This window comes from Nicotiana attenuata, unplaced genomic scaffold, assembly GCF_001879085.1.
Source record: "Nicotiana attenuata strain UT unplaced genomic scaffold, NIATTr2, whole genome shotgun sequence".
NCBI classification, from domain to species: Eukaryota; Viridiplantae; Streptophyta; class Magnoliopsida; order Solanales; family Solanaceae; genus Nicotiana; species Nicotiana attenuata.
This window is the reverse complement of record NW_017676670.1, coordinates 13,322-34,035: the sequence shown is the minus strand read 5'-3', so window position 1 is coordinate 34,035 and position 20,714 is coordinate 13,322. Positions and strand designations below refer to the sequence as shown.

At 35.8% G+C, this 20,714-nt stretch overlaps 1 protein-coding gene across 3 annotated transcripts; it reads right to left on the bottom strand.

Annotated features, from left to right (window-relative positions):
• Positions 1 to 675: 675 nt before the first annotated feature.
• On the bottom strand, positions 676 to 20,122 carry LOC109221156 (kinesin-like protein KIN-7K, chloroplastic). Of its 3 annotated transcripts, none has more exons than XM_019385618.1 (24): positions 19,549 to 20,122; positions 19,061 to 19,318; positions 18,880 to 18,977; positions 17,055 to 17,144; positions 16,022 to 16,074; positions 13,850 to 13,915; positions 13,720 to 13,773; positions 12,666 to 12,725; positions 10,094 to 10,172; positions 9,101 to 9,168; positions 8,914 to 8,976; positions 8,595 to 8,699; positions 7,937 to 8,041; positions 7,687 to 7,794; positions 7,453 to 7,596; positions 6,159 to 6,341; positions 5,816 to 5,974; positions 4,832 to 5,056; positions 4,063 to 4,203; positions 3,844 to 3,969; positions 3,659 to 3,709; positions 3,500 to 3,547; positions 3,211 to 3,414; positions 676 to 1,615 (listed from the first exon to the last, which is right to left on the bottom strand). In XM_019385618.1, the coding sequence occupies exons 2-24, from the start codon at positions 19,297 to 19,299 to the stop codon at positions 1,022 to 1,024; spliced, it is 3,063 nt and encodes a 1,020-aa protein (XP_019241163.1). In that variant the 5' UTR covers positions 19,300 to 19,318; positions 19,549 to 20,122; the 3' UTR covers positions 676 to 1,021. The 3 variants fall into 3 exon arrangements, with proteins under 3 accessions (XP_019241163.1, XP_019241165.1, XP_019241164.1); XM_019385620.1 differs by having other exon boundaries at positions 3,847 to 3,969; XM_019385619.1 differs by having other exon boundaries at positions 19,061 to 19,304.
• Between the last annotated feature and the right edge of the window lie 592 nt (positions 20,123 to 20,714).

Sequence of the window (20,714 nt, the reverse complement as noted above, 5' to 3'; positions counted from 1 at the left end):
ATATTAAAGTTACTAACAAATTTAATAACGCTACTAACATGTTTTGAAAATTAACGTTAAGAAAAAACTAAATATATGAACATATTATAAAAATAATAAATAAAATAATATTAAGTTATTTTATTTATAAATAAAATACATAGTTAAAAATATATTATATAATATATAATATAGAAGGTATTATATAAATATGAAGGTTTATAATATCAAGGGCATAATAGACTTTTCAAGTAAAAATGTGACTTTTGTGATAACTAGAGCAAAGTAAAATAATTTTCCTGTAACAAAAGAAAGAAAAGTGACTTTTGTGTAATGAACACAAAGTTGAATGATTTTTTCGTAACAAAATAAGAAAAGTGACTTTTGGATAACAAACACAAAAATTCCATGACCATAATCCATAAAAATTGAAACAATTCACTTTGAGTACAATAAAGTCTGCATCCAAATAAGCCTTTGACCAAATAATGCTAGTAGACCTGCTAGGTCGTGAATGCAGTAGTAACTGGCTTAAGTCTGCATTAATCACATTGACATATTACAAGTGTCAATTAAAATGAGTTCTCAAAATAAGGTATGTGTTCAAATACATTTCTATCTTCGACATAAGAAGCGGCAAAATTTTCTTATTGCTCAAATGCAACAATTTAAAGACTCAAAAATGAAACATCCTACTCAAGAAGAAGAAAATAATTTCTTACCATACAATAGTTATTGCCTTGTAGAGACAACTGGTAAAGAGGAGCGAACCAATTTGCCAATTTCCCAGAATTAGTGAGTGCAAAATACATCCCTATCATCAACATTACAGCTACAAAAATTGTAAACATCAACCTCTGTACAAAAGCAGTAAGTTCAACGTGCAAGGTACAATTCAGAATTCCCTCACGACTGATTTATCTACAGTAGCATAAGGGGGAAAATAGAATAGACAGAGAACGCCCCTCCTAATCTGCAACAATCCCACTAAACTATCATACAAGCACACAACTCACTCTCGTTTCTATTAGAAAAACTTCCCTTACTGAAGTCCTCTAGACTGCACAAGATTATCCCAAACCTCAAAACCATCAATTCTCTGGCTTTCTGATCTGGTTGATTCAGAAAGATCAGAATCAACTCCCTGAGACTTCTTCAGTTTTGCCACGAGAACCCACATATTTGCCAGTTCGTTTTCAAGATAGGCTTCTCTTTGTTTGGATTCTTCAACCTTACTCTGTAATTCAGCCTCTTTCTGATCCCTTTCCGCAAGAGCAGCTTCATATGAATGCTCCCTTTCACGGCTCATAGCCAGTTCTCTTTTCATATCTGCAGTCAACACGTTTTGCTCATTTCGTCTCGGATGAGCATCTCTTCTTCCATTTCGCGTGGTAACACTTGGTTTACGCTGGGTAGGAGAACTCTTCTGGGCGGCTAGCTCAGCAGCTAATTTCTCATTATGATTCATGAGCTTTGCAACTTCTTCAGAAAGTGCCTTTAATTCAACCGCTGCTGCAGATGCTAGCCCTTTGGCATATGTACTCTCTTCAGCCAATTTGTGGTTCCGGAGTTCCAGTTGCTCCTTCGCTTCAACCAGTTCCACTACTCTCTGCTGGAGTTCTTCAATCTCTCTTGCCTAACGGAAGCAAAAACAGCAATTCAGTTGAAACATTGTAGTGGATGACAGCCGATTTGTAACATAAAAATGTTAACTCCAACTTAACATTTATGGAGCGCTTGTTGGTACTTAAGTATTTGAAAATTTTGTGTGTGATATAAACATGTATCTGTAATCGTCTCCAAGTGCCATAATATGACAATGCCCCATCAGTGAAGTCCTTCCAGTTATAACATATAGTAACCAGAGAAACAATATATGGTATAAATTATCTCATACACCAAATTATGCATCTAGTGGATGACTTCCAATTTGGGTAAATTTTATGCACGAGTACTGAGGTAAGTGAATCAGAATCTTTTCTCAAACCGTTTTTTGGTAAGTATCTCTTTATTTATTAAAAAGAGTGGCAAGTATCGCTCTTTACACTGTATTGAGTAAGATTGGTGTTTAATTATTGCCATAACCCAATTTAAAAGTGAACGTGTGAAGTCCCTCCCTCCCTCCCTCCCACACGCACGAAAATATTGAGAAAACACTTGCAACGAAGACTCTTTCTGGTCCTACATTCTCATTAGAAGTAGAGAGGTGGATGAGAAAACAACTAAATGTCGCATGAAATCACGACGATGGAGGAGCTCACCTCTGTACCAAGATACAGACTTGGAGATTCAAAAGCAAAGCTTCCTAAAGCTGCGAAGGGAAACTCAGAGATCTAAGCTGTTTCAGATCATGTCACTCTTTTTGGGGGTTAAAACTCATCGGAAGAGTAGGTCATTGAAAGAAACCTTTCCTGAAGACAACTCGAGGGATCTAACTCGGATCCTAATACAATCAATCCTTCCAGAAAATCTTTACTGCGGATCTTTCCAGAAAGTGAAATCTTCTAAATCATCCAGATAATTTCTACACTTCTAATCTTGTCTGAAAAATCAATGTTCTAAACCAAATAGTTGAGTACTTGTTCAGAGCATTGAAAAGAACGCCTCTACCTACACAGTAATGAAGCTCCATCTTATGTAGAGAATGCCCTAACATAATCATCAGTTAGAGCAGTTAGTTCACTTACTATTAAACATGAGAAACTTATTAAATATGAATAAATTGAAGGAACAAGCCATTCCGTAGGGTATATACTTGTGATGGAAGGCCGGACGCTGGGTAGGCAGCCCCTTTCACTCATAAAAAAGGCTTAGCCTCACAAATTAGGTATTGCAAAGGAGAAAAAGATAACAAGCCAGAAATTACATACACATATACTTCCTTAAATTTAAACAACAGTAATATGATTGTCAGGGTACATACTTAATAGTAGGTGGCAGACCGCAATAAGAGAGCCTAAAGAAATTTACAGAACGTCATGTGGAGAAATACTTAGCAAATCAAAAATGAGAACGAAATGTAAAATGTTGAGAGAATACAACCTTAAGCTTGGGGCTTATTTTATCCCTCTAGTAAGACTCTTTCTGTTTCATTTTACTATTTTAGTATATCATTTTCTTTCGTCTGTCGCAACAAATATATATACACCCAAGGTATAAGAGGGGAGTGGCCAACAAGATAGTAGGTGATATGCAAGAGTTTCTACTCGACAGAGAAAAATAGATAGGAACCTGGGCCTGTAAGACTAATGCTTCTTTTGCATCCTTTAAGGCAGTACTCTCCTTTTCAGCTTTTAGCTCCACAAGTAAACTTTTTGTATCAGATAGGCGTTGTGAATGGGCTACTGATGGACTACGGTTTCTCTGATCTAGCGCATCAGAAAGCTGTTGCTTTAAGGACACAATTGTTTCTTGTAGATTCTGGCATTCATGGGTCTGTCAAGATAAGAAATATCATTGGAACAGAGTTTCCTTGGAGCAATCAAAATTAAATAGGAAACAGCTGAAAGAGGCAGTCTACCTTTTGAGTTAGCTGGTCCTGAATTATTCGATTATCGGCAGCTTTAACCTGGCAATAGCAATATAAGTGTGCTACAATTGAAAGGATAAGCATAAACTTGAACTCAAAGGAGAAATGGGAGAAACAATATTCTTAATGAAGACATGCAAGTCATACTACCTCAAGGTCAAAAGACTTCTCATTCAACTGTGCCAAGAGCTCTGCAACAGACTGCAGACAAGAAAAACAGCTTAAAAGGTGGAAATATATTTTTGACAAATCTGTTGCCATTCAAAGTAGAAGCAAGATTTTTGTTTTGCTCGAAATGGTAATAATTTTTTTGATGTAGAAGAAGCCAGACTTACAACCGTTTCTTCCTGGTTCTCCATCTTTTCACGAGGGCTAAGAATGAACTCAGCAATTTGCTTCTCCAATGAAGCTATTTGTTCATTCTCAATTCCTACTTCATCCTTCAATGTCCTAATCTCCATCTTAGCCAATCAAAGAGTCAAATGTCAGAAAATATATACGCAGTTGCAGTTAGAAAAAATAAGATGCAGAACATATTGTTTCATGAGTTATACTTGCACTTGTTCTTTCTTTGGACTTTGTGTAGCTTCCTCTGACAACCGTTTTAAAGCACTTGTATGCAGTGCCACTTCACCGGACAAAATCTTTTGCTGCTCTCTTAGGAGGTCAATTTGATCAATTGTCTTCATGCTAGTCTATTACACAAGAAGTACAACTATGAGTTACCAGACCATGAAAAAGCGCTGTACACATGAAATTGTCTATGTATGCTTAAGCACAAAGCTGCAAGTGATTACTACGACAACAACAACAACAACAACAAACCAAGTGGAATCCCACAAGTAGGGTCTGGGGAGGGTAGTGTGTACACAGACCTTATCTCTACCTTGTGCAAGCAACAAAGCAAAGGAAATAAAGTAATAAAAAAGACATACATGGAAAAAGCAGTAACAACAAGATAGTAACAGAAGCGAAGCAGAAGCACAAAAGCTGCAAGTGATTCTCCTTTTTACAAGCAAAAGGTACCCAAGAACTTTGCGAAGTAGGGAGATTCATAACTGAACTTCCATATGGGTAGTTTTCTAGTCTTTATTTCATGAAAGAAACTTCGGATCCAATCACTAGTTTCCTCATCTGGAATTCACACCAGAAGCTTCACGCACCCTAGAAGTGGAAGAATCTTTCAACAGCTTCTTTTATTGATCACCATTATATTTAACCCAACTCTGCTTAACCCTATATTTTGGTTTGCGACATGACATACAATAGATATACTAATGTTTACTTCTTTAACTGAACTTTGAAAAAATGTAACTTCCATACCACAGGAGTCTCCTGGTCCAAAAGGTTATCCTCTGGAACTTCTTTATCCAATCTGACATCAGATAAACGCTCTGCCGAAGGTGTGCTTTCTGTGGGTGTAGAGTGTGAGTTTCTCGATTCCATATGATGATTTTCAGCTTGAGGAGTGGATGGTGTACTAGTTGACTTGAGTCCACTGGATCTATCGCTGGTGCTCGCCAAGGTACCTGACCCACTGTCTCGTCTCTGAGAATGAGAGAAGAATTATGAAGCAGCATAAGTAATAGTTGGCATAAAACACTAGAAATTGTTGCAATATAGACTGCACTGAAGAATGCAATCAAGGTAGGCGTAGAATTAAACCAACCCATGCGATTGTTGATCAACCCAAACTTTTCAAAATGTTCTATAACTGGAATCAAACTAGCTTCCCTTTTCCCTACGTAGAGAGCAATACTGGTTTTTTTATCCGCCTTTGAAAAGAGTAGTTAAGCAAGAATAGAAAAAATATATGTTCTTTCAACTAAAACCTCTGAAATCCTTTCATCCAGTGTCCTAAATGCATTATGTTACAACTTTTTAAGTAAAAGTCAGAACAATTATAGCAAAAATAAAGAAGAAAAAGAGTACACTAGGAACAAAATAAGCTGTCCCTCAGTTGATTCCATAAAACGAAAATTTTCCTTAGTCAATAAACGACATGGCCCATTCCATAGTACTTTCTAGTTTCTACTGCCTCCAACTTCCCTGAGTACAAAATGGGATTTTGAATAACCATGAGATAACAAACACCTAAAGAAGTTTTTGACATGTCATAGGCTGGAAAAATATGTCATATATAGTCATATAAAAGGGTTTTGGATCCTCATTGATAGCTTTAATATGCTTGTTACTTTGGTATTTAAAAACAGTTCCATGTCCATGCACCAAAATAATTGCAAAATCATGAAACAGAAATGTTAAAAGTGAAGTAGTTGTAGCAACAATAGAGTAGATTACAAATACCCGTGGCTTAAACCAGTTAAGCAATCCATTTTTCTTAGTCTTCTTTTCCTCCTTGAATGTATCATCAGAAGTGTCTGCGTTGCCATCAACCGAAACATACAAATCGACATTTTCATCTTCCAAGATGAGATCTCGTCTTCGATGCGGAAGATATGCAAGCTATACATTCAAAAAAGGAGAGGAAAAAGGACAGTTAGACCTTGTAAAAACAGTACAAAAGTCTGTAAAGACACGTTCATCCCTTTAATTAAGTGCTTAGACCATATTACCTAGTGATTCAAACTAAATACACATACTGCAAAGGCAACTATCAATTGAAAGGAATAATTACGAGTAACAGCACCTCTTCTTCCCCAAAGGAATGTCTTCTTCTAGGGCCAGTCCGATGAGGAAATCTTGAGGACTGTGAAGTTTTGGTGGATACTAGAATTAGTTTTGTTAGACGCTGTATTCTACCAAGCAAAGCTGCTTTAGCATCCTCTTCTTGTTCCAACCTCGACTGTAGTCTGACTTGACCATCTTCTAGCTTTACAAAGTATGTCAAAGTAGATGGACTTTAGTTAGATAATATCATTACAAATAGGCACAAATCATTGTACACTCCGAGCAAATGTCTTAAAGCAAGGCTCACAAAAACTTCCAATTTACTGTAACCAAACACTGTTGTTAGTGATAATACTGGAGAAACAACACAATATAATTGCAGTGATTACTCGGTGAGAGCCAGATGCCTGGATGGCCATCGATTACTTCAAGAACCAGCCAGATAACAGGATGCTAAACCTTGTATTCTTTATAATACGAAGGCTTCAATCCAGAAAAAAATAAAAAATCTCACATAAGATCTACTAAAAAAAGCTATGGGGCAGGAACAGACATGAAAAACAACAAATATGAGCAGAGGATTTAGATCTAGTGATTATTCGGTGAGAGCCAGATGCCTGAGACAACAAGCTGCTAATATTCTTAATTCTTTACGTGTGAAGGCTTCAATTAGATCACATTAAATCTAGTAATTGTTTGGCAGCTAAATTTTCTATTGAAAGGATTATTGAATAGTCCAAAGAGGGATTCAGAAGTAGCACTCAATGATCAGTAATAAAACAATGCAAGCCAGTTAAGGAAAACCAGAAAGGTACAGACTGAAAATATCAAAATAAACAACAAATCTATGCCTCAATCCCAAACTTGTTAGGGTCTCTAAATTCTATATCAAAATAATTAACATAAATTAGCCGAGTAAAGAGAAAGATGAAAAATTCTGACAAAGCTACCATTATGCCCGTTCATAAAGGAATACGTTAACTAAATGTGTTTGACCTATTCATTTTCTTTTTTTTCTTTTTTTAATAAGGATGTTTAACCTATTCATTCACTTTGGTTTCATAGAAAAAGGCCCCCTTCCATCCCACCCCATTCTTGTCACACTTCCTCCACGGCCCTTCTGCAAGAAAGCAGGATTCATGTGCAAATTGATCCCGAGGAAACGGCTTCAACTCAGTCTCACTGAAAACTAGCTGTAATTTTCGGTAAAGTTGAATGAAACAGAAGTATGTACTTTTCCAGTCAATATTGCTAACTGATGAAAGGAAAAAAGATTTAGAGGCCAGAGGAGAAAGCTCTTCTTTCAAGGTTACCTTTTGTTTCAGGAGCACAAGATCTTCTCCACTATCTTTCATTTGTGGAACTGTAACGATGCCTTTCTTCAGTTGTTCTAACTCTTCTTTCAGACGACGAATTTCATTTTGATATTTCTTGATAAGTGATTTCTCATCAATTATCTGCAAATTAACAGTTCCTATTTCAAGCACTACTGACAAAAAAAAAAAAAAAAAAAAATCAAAGGAGACATGTATCTGCACTCGTCTGACCTTGTTTTGTGCTGCTTGAATCTCAATGTGTTTAGCACGGTGAGCAAACTTCAATGTGTTATGTGTCTCTTCAGAATTGCTTGACGAAGGAGTCACAGTGCAGATTAACTATTAGAGACAAAGGAAAAACAGATTGGTAAGGTATTCTCATTAATTCAACATCTGTTTAATAAGGATCATTTGTATGATAGTCATGGTTCACTAGAAGCCAATATGTTTAACGTCAATACATAAGATATGAAGAACCTACAGATACACGTCCTTGACCACTTAATGAGGATTGAAGAAGCCTGGTCAATTTTGAATCTCTATATGGTATATGAGTAGCTCTCTCATCAGTTAACTTAGAAATAACCTGCAAGGAGAACAAGTCAACATTACCCTCAAAACAAATGAAAACCAAAGATGGGAACCTTTTACCCTTTCTTGCTTCTTTTTGTTCTTTTAATCACAAGCCTCATTATGTCCAGTTCTTTAGTGAAGAAATTAAACCTTTTAAACCATACAATGCTCCTTCTAAACCATACAGCCTTAGAGTCCTCTAGTGACAACAAAATATCATACAATGCTCCTTCTAAACCACTTTCAAAAAGTCATCATCTACCAATATGCACTACATACCTCTTTTAGCTTGACCTTGTTCATCAAATACATAAAGTTATACAGCTATACTTTTGTTCTTAAAAAATAAATCATCAAAGTCTTTAGATTCTAAAAATCTTCAGTCTTTTATGCAGATTACAATGTCAAGTCAATCTACTTGATGATAGATCATAAAAAGCTCTAGTGCTTTCTGTACATAAGTTTCTTTAACAAGTAAGCCATTTATTACTGAAATGTCAAAAAGGAGATACTAGTTAAGCAAAACTATTACACCGATGATACAGTGGAGATGTTTGGGTCCTTACAGTTCCAAGAGTCAGTAGACTTTTGTTGATGTAAGATCCCTCCTTTCTGCGCACACCAGTGGTTTCAGCCTTTGAGCTCTCTGAACCTGCCAAATCAATAAGATGCTGCAAGCATTTTTTTTAACAAGAAACAGAAAAGTGGGAAATGGAGAGTTAGCAGTTTTCGATCAAAACGAAGATAAACTCTTTTAGACAAATAACAGAACTGGACCCAATAATAAGTTATTAGAAAGAGAGAACTAGTTTAAGCCAGTGAGAAACACATGATTTGGTCAAAGTAATATGTTGAGATCTAACAAGTCTATAGCAGAGTATTTACCAGCTGTGACAAGGTAACTGCCCCTCCTTCACTATATTCACCACAGGGGCTACTTTCTATTGTCTGTCAAAAGAAAGTTCACTCAAATTACTATACACACATTGTTTCAACAAACTCAGGATGCAAGAAAAATCAAATAGCATAACTAATGTAGGACTTATAGTTCACTGGTAAAAACATAAGATACCAGCGTAAATATTGTATGACTTCTGCTACTGAGTAGATTGAAGTTTGTGGAACCAACATGCCTATGCTCTGCAGGTAGAAAACCCAATAATCAAAATACTTGAAACATAATATATAACTGTAAACTTTAACGAAAGACATAAAAGAGATATGAACAATTCCCAAAAGAATGAACGAACAAGAAGGATGAGAGCCCTTTATTATTGCATTTATATGTTTGGTGTAATAAGTGTTCAGTTATATATAGGTTGTTGGAATAATATATTTTTTAAACATACTGTATATCAACTAGGATCAGCAAATATAACTCGGAAGATTATTTGCCTGTGATTATGTAATCTTGATGTTCCTTCTTATTTTAGAATAGCATACACCAATCTAAACCTCCTACAGTATGCATTCCTGCAGATCTTTCTCTTTTCTCTAATTTCTCATAGAGGCTAACTTAGTTGAGGGCCTGATAGACGGACCGAAAAACTATAAGAATGATAGTCAAGGGCCATACTGAATAATACCCAAATTAGAGGGACCAATTTGGTGAGGAATAAGCGTGGAAACAGGAAAACTATCGCTGGATTCAAATATCACAACATTAGGAAACATTACTAATACCCATATGCTCTCCTCTTGGCATGTAATATTTAGCAAATTTGAGTTTCTTATCTACTCTACCTTCACTAGGTAGGGGGTAAGGTCTGCGTACACACTATCCTCCCCAGACCCCACTTGCGGGAATATACTGGGTCTGTTGTTATTGTTGTTGAGTTTCTTATCTAATAGTAGAAGTACTTCCCAATAATGTAAAAAAACTGGTTTAAAACAAATTACAAGCAGAGCGTGATATGCGGACAGCTGTTGATCAACATCTAATATGTATGCTTTTGCATGGATACAAAAATAGACAAGGACTGACACTTGAAAATGGAACATTTCCGTTCATATTTTCTCTTGTTAAAGAAAGTTAGAATGTAACTAGAAAACCATCAGCTTATACCTTCCCCTGCAGCAATAAGGGATAGAGCATGAGCAGGGGATAAAACGACCTCCTCCTTAATTCCTTCCACAAAGGTACCCTATAATAAATAAGGAGAACAACAAATAAGAACACTGTATATTAAGAAATCAGAACACTGAAAGGCAACATTCTGTAGAATTTCAAAGCAATTAGCACCAAGTAGAAGATTTCAACACACTAAATAGCTTAGGATGGACGAAAATGCACATAAGTAATAACTTACAAACTAACATGAACACCGCAAATAATAAAAAAAGACCACTGCAGATTGAGAAAATAAGCACTTAATACTTTGTTTAAAGCAGATAGAAGCTCAATGAGAACAGTGTAAAGGACACTCTGCCTGCATGATCATAAGCGTTTAATACATACATTAAACGCTTCTAGGAGAAGACCCTTATGCAGATTTAGTATCACCCTGGTCATCCCATCAGGAGGATGCTTGGTAGAATTTAACACATAGACAGATGGCTAGAGAACCCATAAGAAATCATTCAGAGATTGACTCTACAGGTGCTATAACCATGATAGTGCATATTGTGTGCACTAACCAAGTGATTGTGATATTAGGTTACAGTGATTGAAAAAGGTATAAGCAGCAAACAGAGCCCTAGGTTGTAGTTCAAGATAGTACCATAGAAGTACTGCTTTTTGCAAAATGCCTGCAAGACCAAATTAATTTATATCCAGTCTAAAGAATATTCTTATGGAGCTGCAAACCACAACAACGCAGCCAGTCTATATATAGAAATCATTTATAAGTACGATCAGCCTCAAAAATCTATTTTCCTAAAAGCATAATTGATGATGCTCCTGACCGAAGATTTTGATCTCAACAAACAACACTTAGATTTGCACAAGTCATTAAATGTTAAGAAAGAAGCTACCACTTTAGATACCGAAACATTTTTTACTTCCAAACAGGAATTATCTGTGCTGGTATATATATTTTTTTTATCAGATCCATGGTGGTATATATATCTTGCAATATATATTTATGTGAGCTTAGTGTGGTTTTGCTTACTACATTAAGGGTAAATTCTTCTTCTTCTTCTTTTTCCTTTTTTTGATAAACATTAAGTGTAAATTTATGGGTAATTTTATTATGTGCCACCTGCCAGCAAAATCATGTAAGTCAAGCTTGGGTCACTTAAGAAGTGGACTATGAAAATTGTGAATCATGATAATATATCTGTTAAGTTCCCGAGTTTTCTCCAACATATCAGGTAAAAGCTCTCGCTAGCTGAGCCTTTTTTCTTTTTGGGGGATTGATAGGTTAAAAAGTCTCTTTTTAGGTTGATAAGAGTTGTTAGCCAAAAGAAGAATAAGAAGAATTGATAGCAAAGTGGCTCCAAAAACTTTGGTTCAATGGTCAAGGTTGTCCAACACGAGATTGTGGTAGGCGCGAATCACGAGTTCAAATCCCTTGGCAAACCAGGCTGGTATTTAGGAGAGATATCAAATCCAAAGATGGAAATACTGAATTCCTCAAGTCTCAAAATTCTATCTGAAGTAGATGACTTTATAAAGCTAATCATGTAGCCAATGTAGCTATGCTTCACCTTGTAAACAGGAGTACTCCTATATATAAAGAAACCTTCTTCTTACATTCTAGAGGATTAGCTCCTACACTTTTGTCAAGGTCTGAACGGTTTCAGTCCTTTCTTAGCTTAGGGATTGAACCTGCTCATTTCTTATTTTTTCAAGAGCTAAGGCAGTCAAGTCCCCCTCTTTGTTTCTTTTCATTATCTATAGAATTACCACTAAAGTTGTTTATTTAAAACAGGAGAAAAGAAAAAAAAAATGGGAGAGACTTGCTAGCAGAGTTCAAAAGGTCTTTCAACTTTCTACTCAGTATTATTTCAAAAGTAGCCTGCTTCGCAAGTATTTCTTAATTTCCAAGTTATCTTAGTAACCAAGTGATTCATGCAACTGCTTAACCCCCAAGTTATCACATGCTCCATGGTCTATTATACTAGATGCTACTAACTAATGAGGCAATGGCTAGTCCCAAGCAATGGAGATATGTTCAATAACCAGCATCTTCTTTCGGATAATATAGTTCAAGGCATTGTTGTTGTTGAGCTAGAGGTCCCTTAAAGATTTGGTAAGCTTGGAGGTGAATCTAGTATTTGGAACAAAATGCTGATAACGCCATCAATGTAGCATTTCTAAGGAAGCAACTGTCCATGCATATTATTATGATTGTCTGCCATTGCAGGTTCACAATGTTTTACTTGTGTAGATATGTGTCCAATAGGCTGATCACAGAACTTTGTTTTTTTCATTTTAAGTGAAATGTCATTGATTGAACCAAGGTGCCAAGAATAGACAGATCACTCTTAACTTAAAATGCACTTCCTCCCAGGTGTAGAAGTGGCAGTTTCCTAATATTAAAAGGACTACCTTGCAGAAATCGAAAGCTGCTAATGGAAGTTATGAAAGAGCAAGGAAGCCATAAAGTTGATGGCTTAATGCGCATCATAAAGAAAAATAGGTGTTTATCAGCTTTATAAGAGAACATGCATTAGAATCTTAATGGAAAAGAAACCTGAGTGTCCTCTCGGATTCTTAAATTCTGTCCAGCTGGATTTAGCAAGTCATTAACAACCTGAATAGAGCAGACATTAAAGATAACAATCAACTAACAGAAAACTGTTTCATCTTTAAACACCTAAACTAAACTGGAAGCATCAGCCCTTTAGTTTTCAAGTAACCACAATTAAACAGAAGAAATTAGTAGTCCGACTGATATAAAAAGAGGCATGCAATGGAGACTAATGAGAAAAATAGCAACTGTATTTTTTTTTTTTTGGGTTGGGTTTGGGGGGGGGGGGGGGGGGGTTAATTGGAAGTAGCTCAATGGCGATGTCAGGTCAATCAAGGTGCGCACAATCTGGCCTGGACACCACCGTCATAAATAAAAAAAAGGGAGAGGAAACAGTTCAATGAATCTTCAAGATCATGTCAAAGCCTTGTGCTAGACATGAATCTTGCTTACACGTCAGATGATTGATAGCTCATATCTCAAAAACAGAAAACTGAAACATGGGTCACAGTTTTATTGCTCATTCTACCCAGACGTTTTTAGATTTAAGAGAGAAATTTTTTCTAAAAGAAAATTGTTTCAGAATTTCTTTATAAATGTAGTGGTATTACATAACAAGTAGTACATGTTACTCAATTTCTTTAATAATTAACTAGATGTATTCTTTTTTTTCACCAAGGATAAATAGATGTATTCTTATAAACCATTCTCGAGTATCTATCTCTATGTCAATTCATTTAATGGTGGCTATTTGTTGAAAAGATGTATCTCTATACCAAAATGTATAATTATCTACAGTAGCAGAAGTCATGGAAATGGAAAAACTAAGCCGTTTAATTACAAGGGGTTAAGTAACTAGAATAAGTCGATAAACAAAAAAAGGAAAGTAGGTCAAGTAAAATAACGGGATTAACAGTTATCATTTACTACACAATATACAAAGCAAGAATTAAGGACTTGAAACAGAAAGAAAAAAAACACAAAAAACAGAATTACAGACACAGAAAAAAGTTACAAAAAAAACAGCCAATTTCTTCATGAATGGTTGAAAGCGCACCTCATTGTAGATCTCCAGGTATGAGAGACGAAGCAGAAATTCTCGGTTCGGAGTCTAAACCAGCAACAAACTCAGCAAAGTATTTATGTTAGAGGATAATCCATAATGAGTTTGTACTAACAAGAAGTACCTCTTGAATAATGCTGAAGGCATCCTTCACAGCCAATGGTATAATACCAGGAGATCTTTGATCACCCTATGATGAGACACAAGTTACATATAGTTATCAGATTCTGTCCCTTAAATGAACAGAAAGTCAACTAGATAGGCCCCTATTTAGCATACAGTACAGGAAACTGTAATAGCAAGCTCCAATCTTTAAGCAAATAAAGCACCAGCCGATAATGTGAAACCTGCACTTGTCAAGGCAGTTTAAAGATTTCTGAACTCCTTGTAGCATGAATCAATGTTATTAAAAGCCATCACTTTGTCTCTTAAAGCGATGAAAATGGGTTATCACTTCATGGTGACGCCATGCACTTTAGAGAAGTTTGCACTTCAAACAATGGTGTGCACAAAGTGATTGTATTCTGTTAAGACATACTACCATAGGTAATTGTTGAGAAAAGAGACGAAGTTTCTGCATCTCTTGATATGGACCCTTAGGTCCCCAAGAAATAAGTGCTTCCTTGTTTGGCTTGCAGAGAGGTGGCGATATAAACAGAAGACAATTTGAGGAGGAGGAAGATCATATATGCAGCAAGCTAATGTTTCATGTGTACATGTTCACGTGAGGATGCAAACCATCTCCTATTGCATTGTCACGCTGCTACCCATGTATTGTGAGTGCTAAGCTAGTTTGGAATGCAATGAACGATGCTAGGCAAAGTTAAGGACATGTCGTACAGTTGGTCTAACGAGATTTCATACAACTGGGATCTCAAGAAGAGGAGAAAACTCTCATTTAGCTCTCATGTGGGTCATAGGAATTAGGAGGGATTTGAAGGGATAGAGTCTAGCTTTCTGATGCACCCATGAAGGTCCAGTTTCTCTAGAAGGTTGAGTGTCTTTGCTAGAGTGTAGGTTCCCTACTTTTTGAGTAGATTCTCTACTTTTTGGTATATTGGTAGTATATGGGATCTCTAATCCTACATCTTTTACATACTTACGTCTCAACAAAATTATTTACCTTATAAAAAAAGATCTTACCATGGTCTTGTTATCATAACACTTTCTTACAAGAAATGTACATAATTTCAAGTTCCTTCACAATGATCAGTTCCATACAATCAGTCTTCGCTGAACAGTAAGCAATTTCAATATCTACTACTGTTTCTCGTCCTTATTTTTGTGCTAGGATAGCTACTACATAAATATCATCAAGTTGAGAAGATATCTCAAAAACCCTTTCAATGATATACAGAGTGTAGCTAAACTGACACGTGGCTAAAGATATATTTCATTTTTATTTTTCCTTTAGCACGATTCTATTACCTATTCAAAAGAATAGGAAGAACGAGAGAAGTTTGCAATAGAGTTTTATCTATTAACAAACCTTTCATCTAATCCCGTTTGTTCACCGGTTTTTGAGTTCTTCAATCTGATATGTTACAACATGTTCCCTTTAGATATTTTTCTTTTGCTTTTGGGGATAAGTTTACATGTTTCTTTGGCATCCACTCAATCCAATCTTCCATGAGTGGCATAACTGCAACAGGCTTACTATTTTAGTGAGCAAAAATAGCTAATTGTTTCAATTATACACGTGAAGAGGAAATCATCACAAATATATCCAATGAATAATTTCAAAGCAAGAAAAGCAAAGAGTCAATCTATTGGGTTCCCATGAACAGGTAATAATATAGTTGCGTCGCACTTATCCAGAGAACTCATTTAATGAGGTCATCCCCACAGCATTAGAATAAAAGCCTGTTTTACAAAAGAGTAGAGGAATGATTCCTTGTCCAAAGTCTAAACCACATAGCAGTGCATATATAGTAGCATCTTTAACTAGAGATAACAATTACTGTCCACCTCTAGCATAAGTTTTTTCATATAGACACCAATGTAGCTTTCTCGAAGACAAACCATGCACAATCCCTTTGCTGAAGAAGGGACATCAGAAAACCTAATAATACAAAAAGCCAAAGACCTATAAAATAAAGCTAATGAAGAAGTAAGTAATCAAATAGGCACGTCATTATTCCAAATGTAAGATCCTTATAGATAAATTCTCACTCCTAAATCATGTTCAATCTGTACGCTCACACAAGGGTAGTTCAGTTACAAAGATACATGCTGGGAAAGGGAAAAGACATGCTTTGTGTAGATAAAATCAACAATGTAGAAACAATTCTCTTACATGCATGGTATGGGTTTTCCCACTGCTCGTAACCCCATACGCGAAGATCGTGCCTGCAATTGAAAGAAAACGATGATGAAGGAAACCCAGTCCAAAATTCAATCAAGAAAAATATCAGCATCTCAAGTTTCCTCAAAGGATTTGAAGGAAACTCATTCCAAAGCCTTGTCTCAACTATGTGGATCATTTACAGGAACCTTACTGCACCCTTCAGCTCAAGCTATTATTACAGCACATGTAGGTTATCGCCATGGATGCTTACGATTAAGAAGTCAGCAAGATCAGAGATAAGAAGATCTTTTGCAAGAAACTGAAATTACTTGTTTTTAGTAGGTAATAAAATTGAAACTACTCTCAGACAAGGAACTACAACCTACAAGGCATTAGTTACTACAGATAAAACTGTTACCTAACAAGGGCCAAATTGCAATTTATAGCTCAAATTCAATGGAAAAAGTTATCATTCTTCAACAAACTTTCCACTAGCTTGCTCGCTGAAAACCACAAGACATGTTGTAGATGGCAAAGGTTTCATCCCAGCTACCACTTTTCTTTGCCACGGAGGTATTTGTATTAGGCTAGGCACTAATTGAAAGTCAAATGAGCATTCCACTACAACAATATTACTCCGTCCGTCCCAATTTATGTGGCGGTGTTTGACCCCACATAGAGTTTAAGAAGGAAAGGAAGACTTTTGAAACTTGTGGTCTAAAACAAACCATAGATATTTGTGTGACTGTAAATCATTTCACTAAAGGTAAAGCTCGAAGTTTAAAGTTAAATTGTTTCTAAATAAAGCATGCCATTTTTTTTTGGACGGACTAAAAAAGAAAGTACGACACGTAAATTGGGACAGAGGGAGTAGTTTTTTGTATACTTTTGCAATATAGATTTCAAGGAATATCTTTAGGAAAGTTCACACATAAATGGTAGTATCTATAAGCAGCAAATGCACATACAAGGGGCTATATGAACTCCAATTACTTTGTAATCATAACCCTTGAATCTCGATCATAAGACAAGAGCTACATACCGTTGATGCCTTCCATGGCACCACCAACAACATGCTGTGCAGCAATATCATAGACATGACGTGTTGTGGTGGTAGGACCAAAAACCTTATCTGTAAAGAGCAAACCGAATTTCGCAGTGAGAGCCTATGACAGTAGTTAGATGCAGAAGGACCAAGACATTATAAAGCACATGGAAAGCAAGTTACACATTCGATTATTGAAACAGTTTCCAGACACAATACAACAAAAGAATAGACTGAACTAAGATTATGCTTTTGCTGAAATAAGCCATCTGGTAGAGAATGGTTAGCTCTCACAGTCCAACTTCGTGAAACAAACGAAAATAGCAATAAACAATCAAACACAGGGGCGTACGCAGGAATTTTTGTAAGCGGTGTCAAAACTTATAGAAGAACAAGAATAATAACTTTAGTTATCATACTTTTGAACAAGAAATAGTCTTAGAGCCCGTTTGGACATAAGAATTTTTTCACTTTGTTTCGAAAAAATTTCACTTTTTTTTCGAAATCAGTGTTTGGCCATAAAATTTCAAAATTTCACTTGAAGATGAATTTTGGAATTTTTCGAAAATTTGAAAAACTCCAAAAAACTGTTTTTCAAAATTTTCACTCAGATCACTTACAAAACTTCAAAAACAACCCAAAATTATATTCATGGCCAAACACAACTCTAATTTTCAAACACCATTTTCACTTGAAAAGTTTTTTCACTTTTTTTCTGGAATTTTACAATTCTTATGTCCAAGCGCCCACTTAGTCTATTGATTTTTTTGAGTCTTAAGTTGGAAAAGGTTCTGAGTTCAATTCTACTTAATGACTTTTTAACCACATAGACTCTCTCAAGTATTTGCCAAAAAAAAAAAAAGAAGAAGTACTAGTTGAGGTTCAAGCCTTTGACCTCCTAAAGCAAAATCAAGCACATAACCAACACGCCAAAAGACAATTTATGTCAAGTGGTGTTGCTTTTTCTTACTTATCCGTTTTCCCACAGTATTAATACATATATTTAGTAAAGTTTTCCGACAAAGTGATGTCGCGTGACACCACTATATCAAACGTGCATCCGCCCCTGATCAAACACCTGACTCACAAACAATCAAGTCTGCTCTGGGGGATGCTGAAGCATCCTCATACTAAATTTTCAGTCACAGATAAAGTGAAGCCATTTCCTTGAGATGACCTCAATTGACGATTTGGATAAAGTTTCAACTTCTAGTTCCTTCTAGCTCAAGGAACTCATATACCTCCAGCAGCATGCAAGATGAAGCAACTTGAGATTTTTCCAGAATTAGTTGAAAATGTTTTTTTTTATAAGGTAAATTGTATTAATCGAAAGGGAGAGAACTCCCGTATACAGGAAGTATACCAAAAGGTAGAGAATAATTCGTTGAAAATGTTATCACTGGATATACGATTGAGTTTTCATTCCTACCATTGGAAGTGAATTAGGATACCTACAATTTGTTGATCTTGCCATGCTAATTTAATGTTATGTATTTGACGAACATCACTATTGCACTTCATAAATTGTGTTCTTTTTACTGATAAGTACTATTGCACTTCATAATATTATGACGTAGTTGGCAGACATGGTGATTTGTATCAGTAGAAAAGGTCTATTCTTCATAACAAACGTTGCTTCTTTTTTTTTTTTTTTAAAGAAATGTTGCTATTACAACTCTAGTCATAATTAAGTTGACTAGTTCGGAAAAACCACTTTTGCCTAAAATGGAAAGATATGAACAAGTAGCATTCAAGCAATAAGGAACCAAACTCCATGCTTCTATCCTATACACGAAGAATAGCAATATACATCAAGACATACCATATGCATACGCTAGCGTAGGATTATGCTCATTTCTAACAATAGTTTCTCCATCTGCATACCATGAGATTTCCTCCCCTTGTCGTATCTCCCTCGGACTAAATCATAAAAACAAAATTAAATTTTTCCAAACAAAAGATAATTATGCCAATTTCTAAAACACAGTAAAATCAGTTTCCACCTTAGAGGTCGGAACCGCACTGTCACTGTAACATTCTCTTTGGATCTCTCCGTTGTTTCTGCGGACGCGCTCTCCGAGTAATAATACTGCGGCTTACTTCTTGCTGATGAGGACGCCGGCGAGCTCACGCCGTCTATGGAATTTTCTGGAAACTGCTTAGATGATGATGTGGTTGATGACGCAGGTGAATTTGCTACTCTTGAGTTCAATTTTTGGGATTTTGCTTGTCTTGTCGCCATTTTATCTACAAAAAAAATTCTAAAACAAATTTATCCGCAAAAATTCATCAGAAAACAGATAAATTAAATTTAAAAGCTGAAAGCACAGACAATTAAAACCTACATTCAGCGATATCTCAATAAAATTTATGCGTCAATTTCTTTTACTTAAAATAAATAAATAAATATGTCCAAGCCAAAACCGTTACAAAAAGGAAAAATTGCAGAAGTTGCGGCATGCATGTTACAGTTGAGATTAGGGGAAAATACCTTAATCAATAAGGAGTAAATATGAACAAAAAGTACATCTTCTCCGCTTTGGTCTTAAGATCTAAAAGTAGGTGTGGTGAAAAACATCATTATTCTCTTAATCAATGAGAGTATCAAAAAGAGTGTCTTTTAGGTGAGAGATGAAAAAGAAGAAGGGACTACTGTGTTTGGATTGGATATTCTCTCTTCTCTCTCTATCTATTTTAGCTTGCCTTGTAAGCGATGCATACTTTTTTCACTTTCTCTCTCTTACCTTCATCAAAGCTTAAGCCTAACTTCACTATTTAACACAATGCCGCCATAACCGTGTATATGTCTATGAGAGAAAGTAGAGAGAGAAACAGACAGAAAAAGGACACAGTCGCCCCCACACACACACGTAGTAGTGTGTGATAACTGTGTGTATAGGTATAGAGTAGGCTAGAGAGAGAGAGAGTAAGAAAAAGTGTGACTGTGTGTGTATGTGAGAGAGAGAGAGAGAGAGGGAGGGAGATAGTAAAAGGAGTTGAACGCGGTGTGACTGAAAGGAAAACAGTGAAAGCTGGCAGTGGAAGAGTGGAGGGGTGAATGTGCTGGATTTTAGAGAGTGTGGGTCGTTTTGTTTAATTTACTTGTTTCCTATTTCGGTCATTAGTAACTTATTATTATTAATTATTAATTAATATAATAATGCTTGAATTAAATTGTGGGGCAACGGCAAACTAAAGACAGGTTCACAAGACTCTTATGCTCGAAATCGAAGAATGACAACAATTACGAGTTTTCCTACTTTCTCAAGATTCCCTATCGTAGTCTTTTTTTAGCAAAAGAACAAAATTATTGTTACAACCCATATTTACGTACGGTTGGTTCATGCCATAAGTTAGTCGACGTAAATCTAAGAAGTGATTATCTTTGAAATGATAAGAAGTTAATCCTATTGATTTTTAATGATACAAGAGTGTATAAGGATGATTAACAAGTATTAGAAGTTAAACGAATCAAGGATGTTGTAACTCGTATTCTTGTGTAAACCTAGGGGTGCTTAATATTCTCAAGAGGTCGTACTTTAAGGTATTTGAATCATATAATATCCGTATCATAGTCTTGAAGTCAAACGAGTTATGAAACAAAAGTCGACAAGAGTTGTCGCAACTTAGGTTCATAGTTTTACTTAAACATTATGT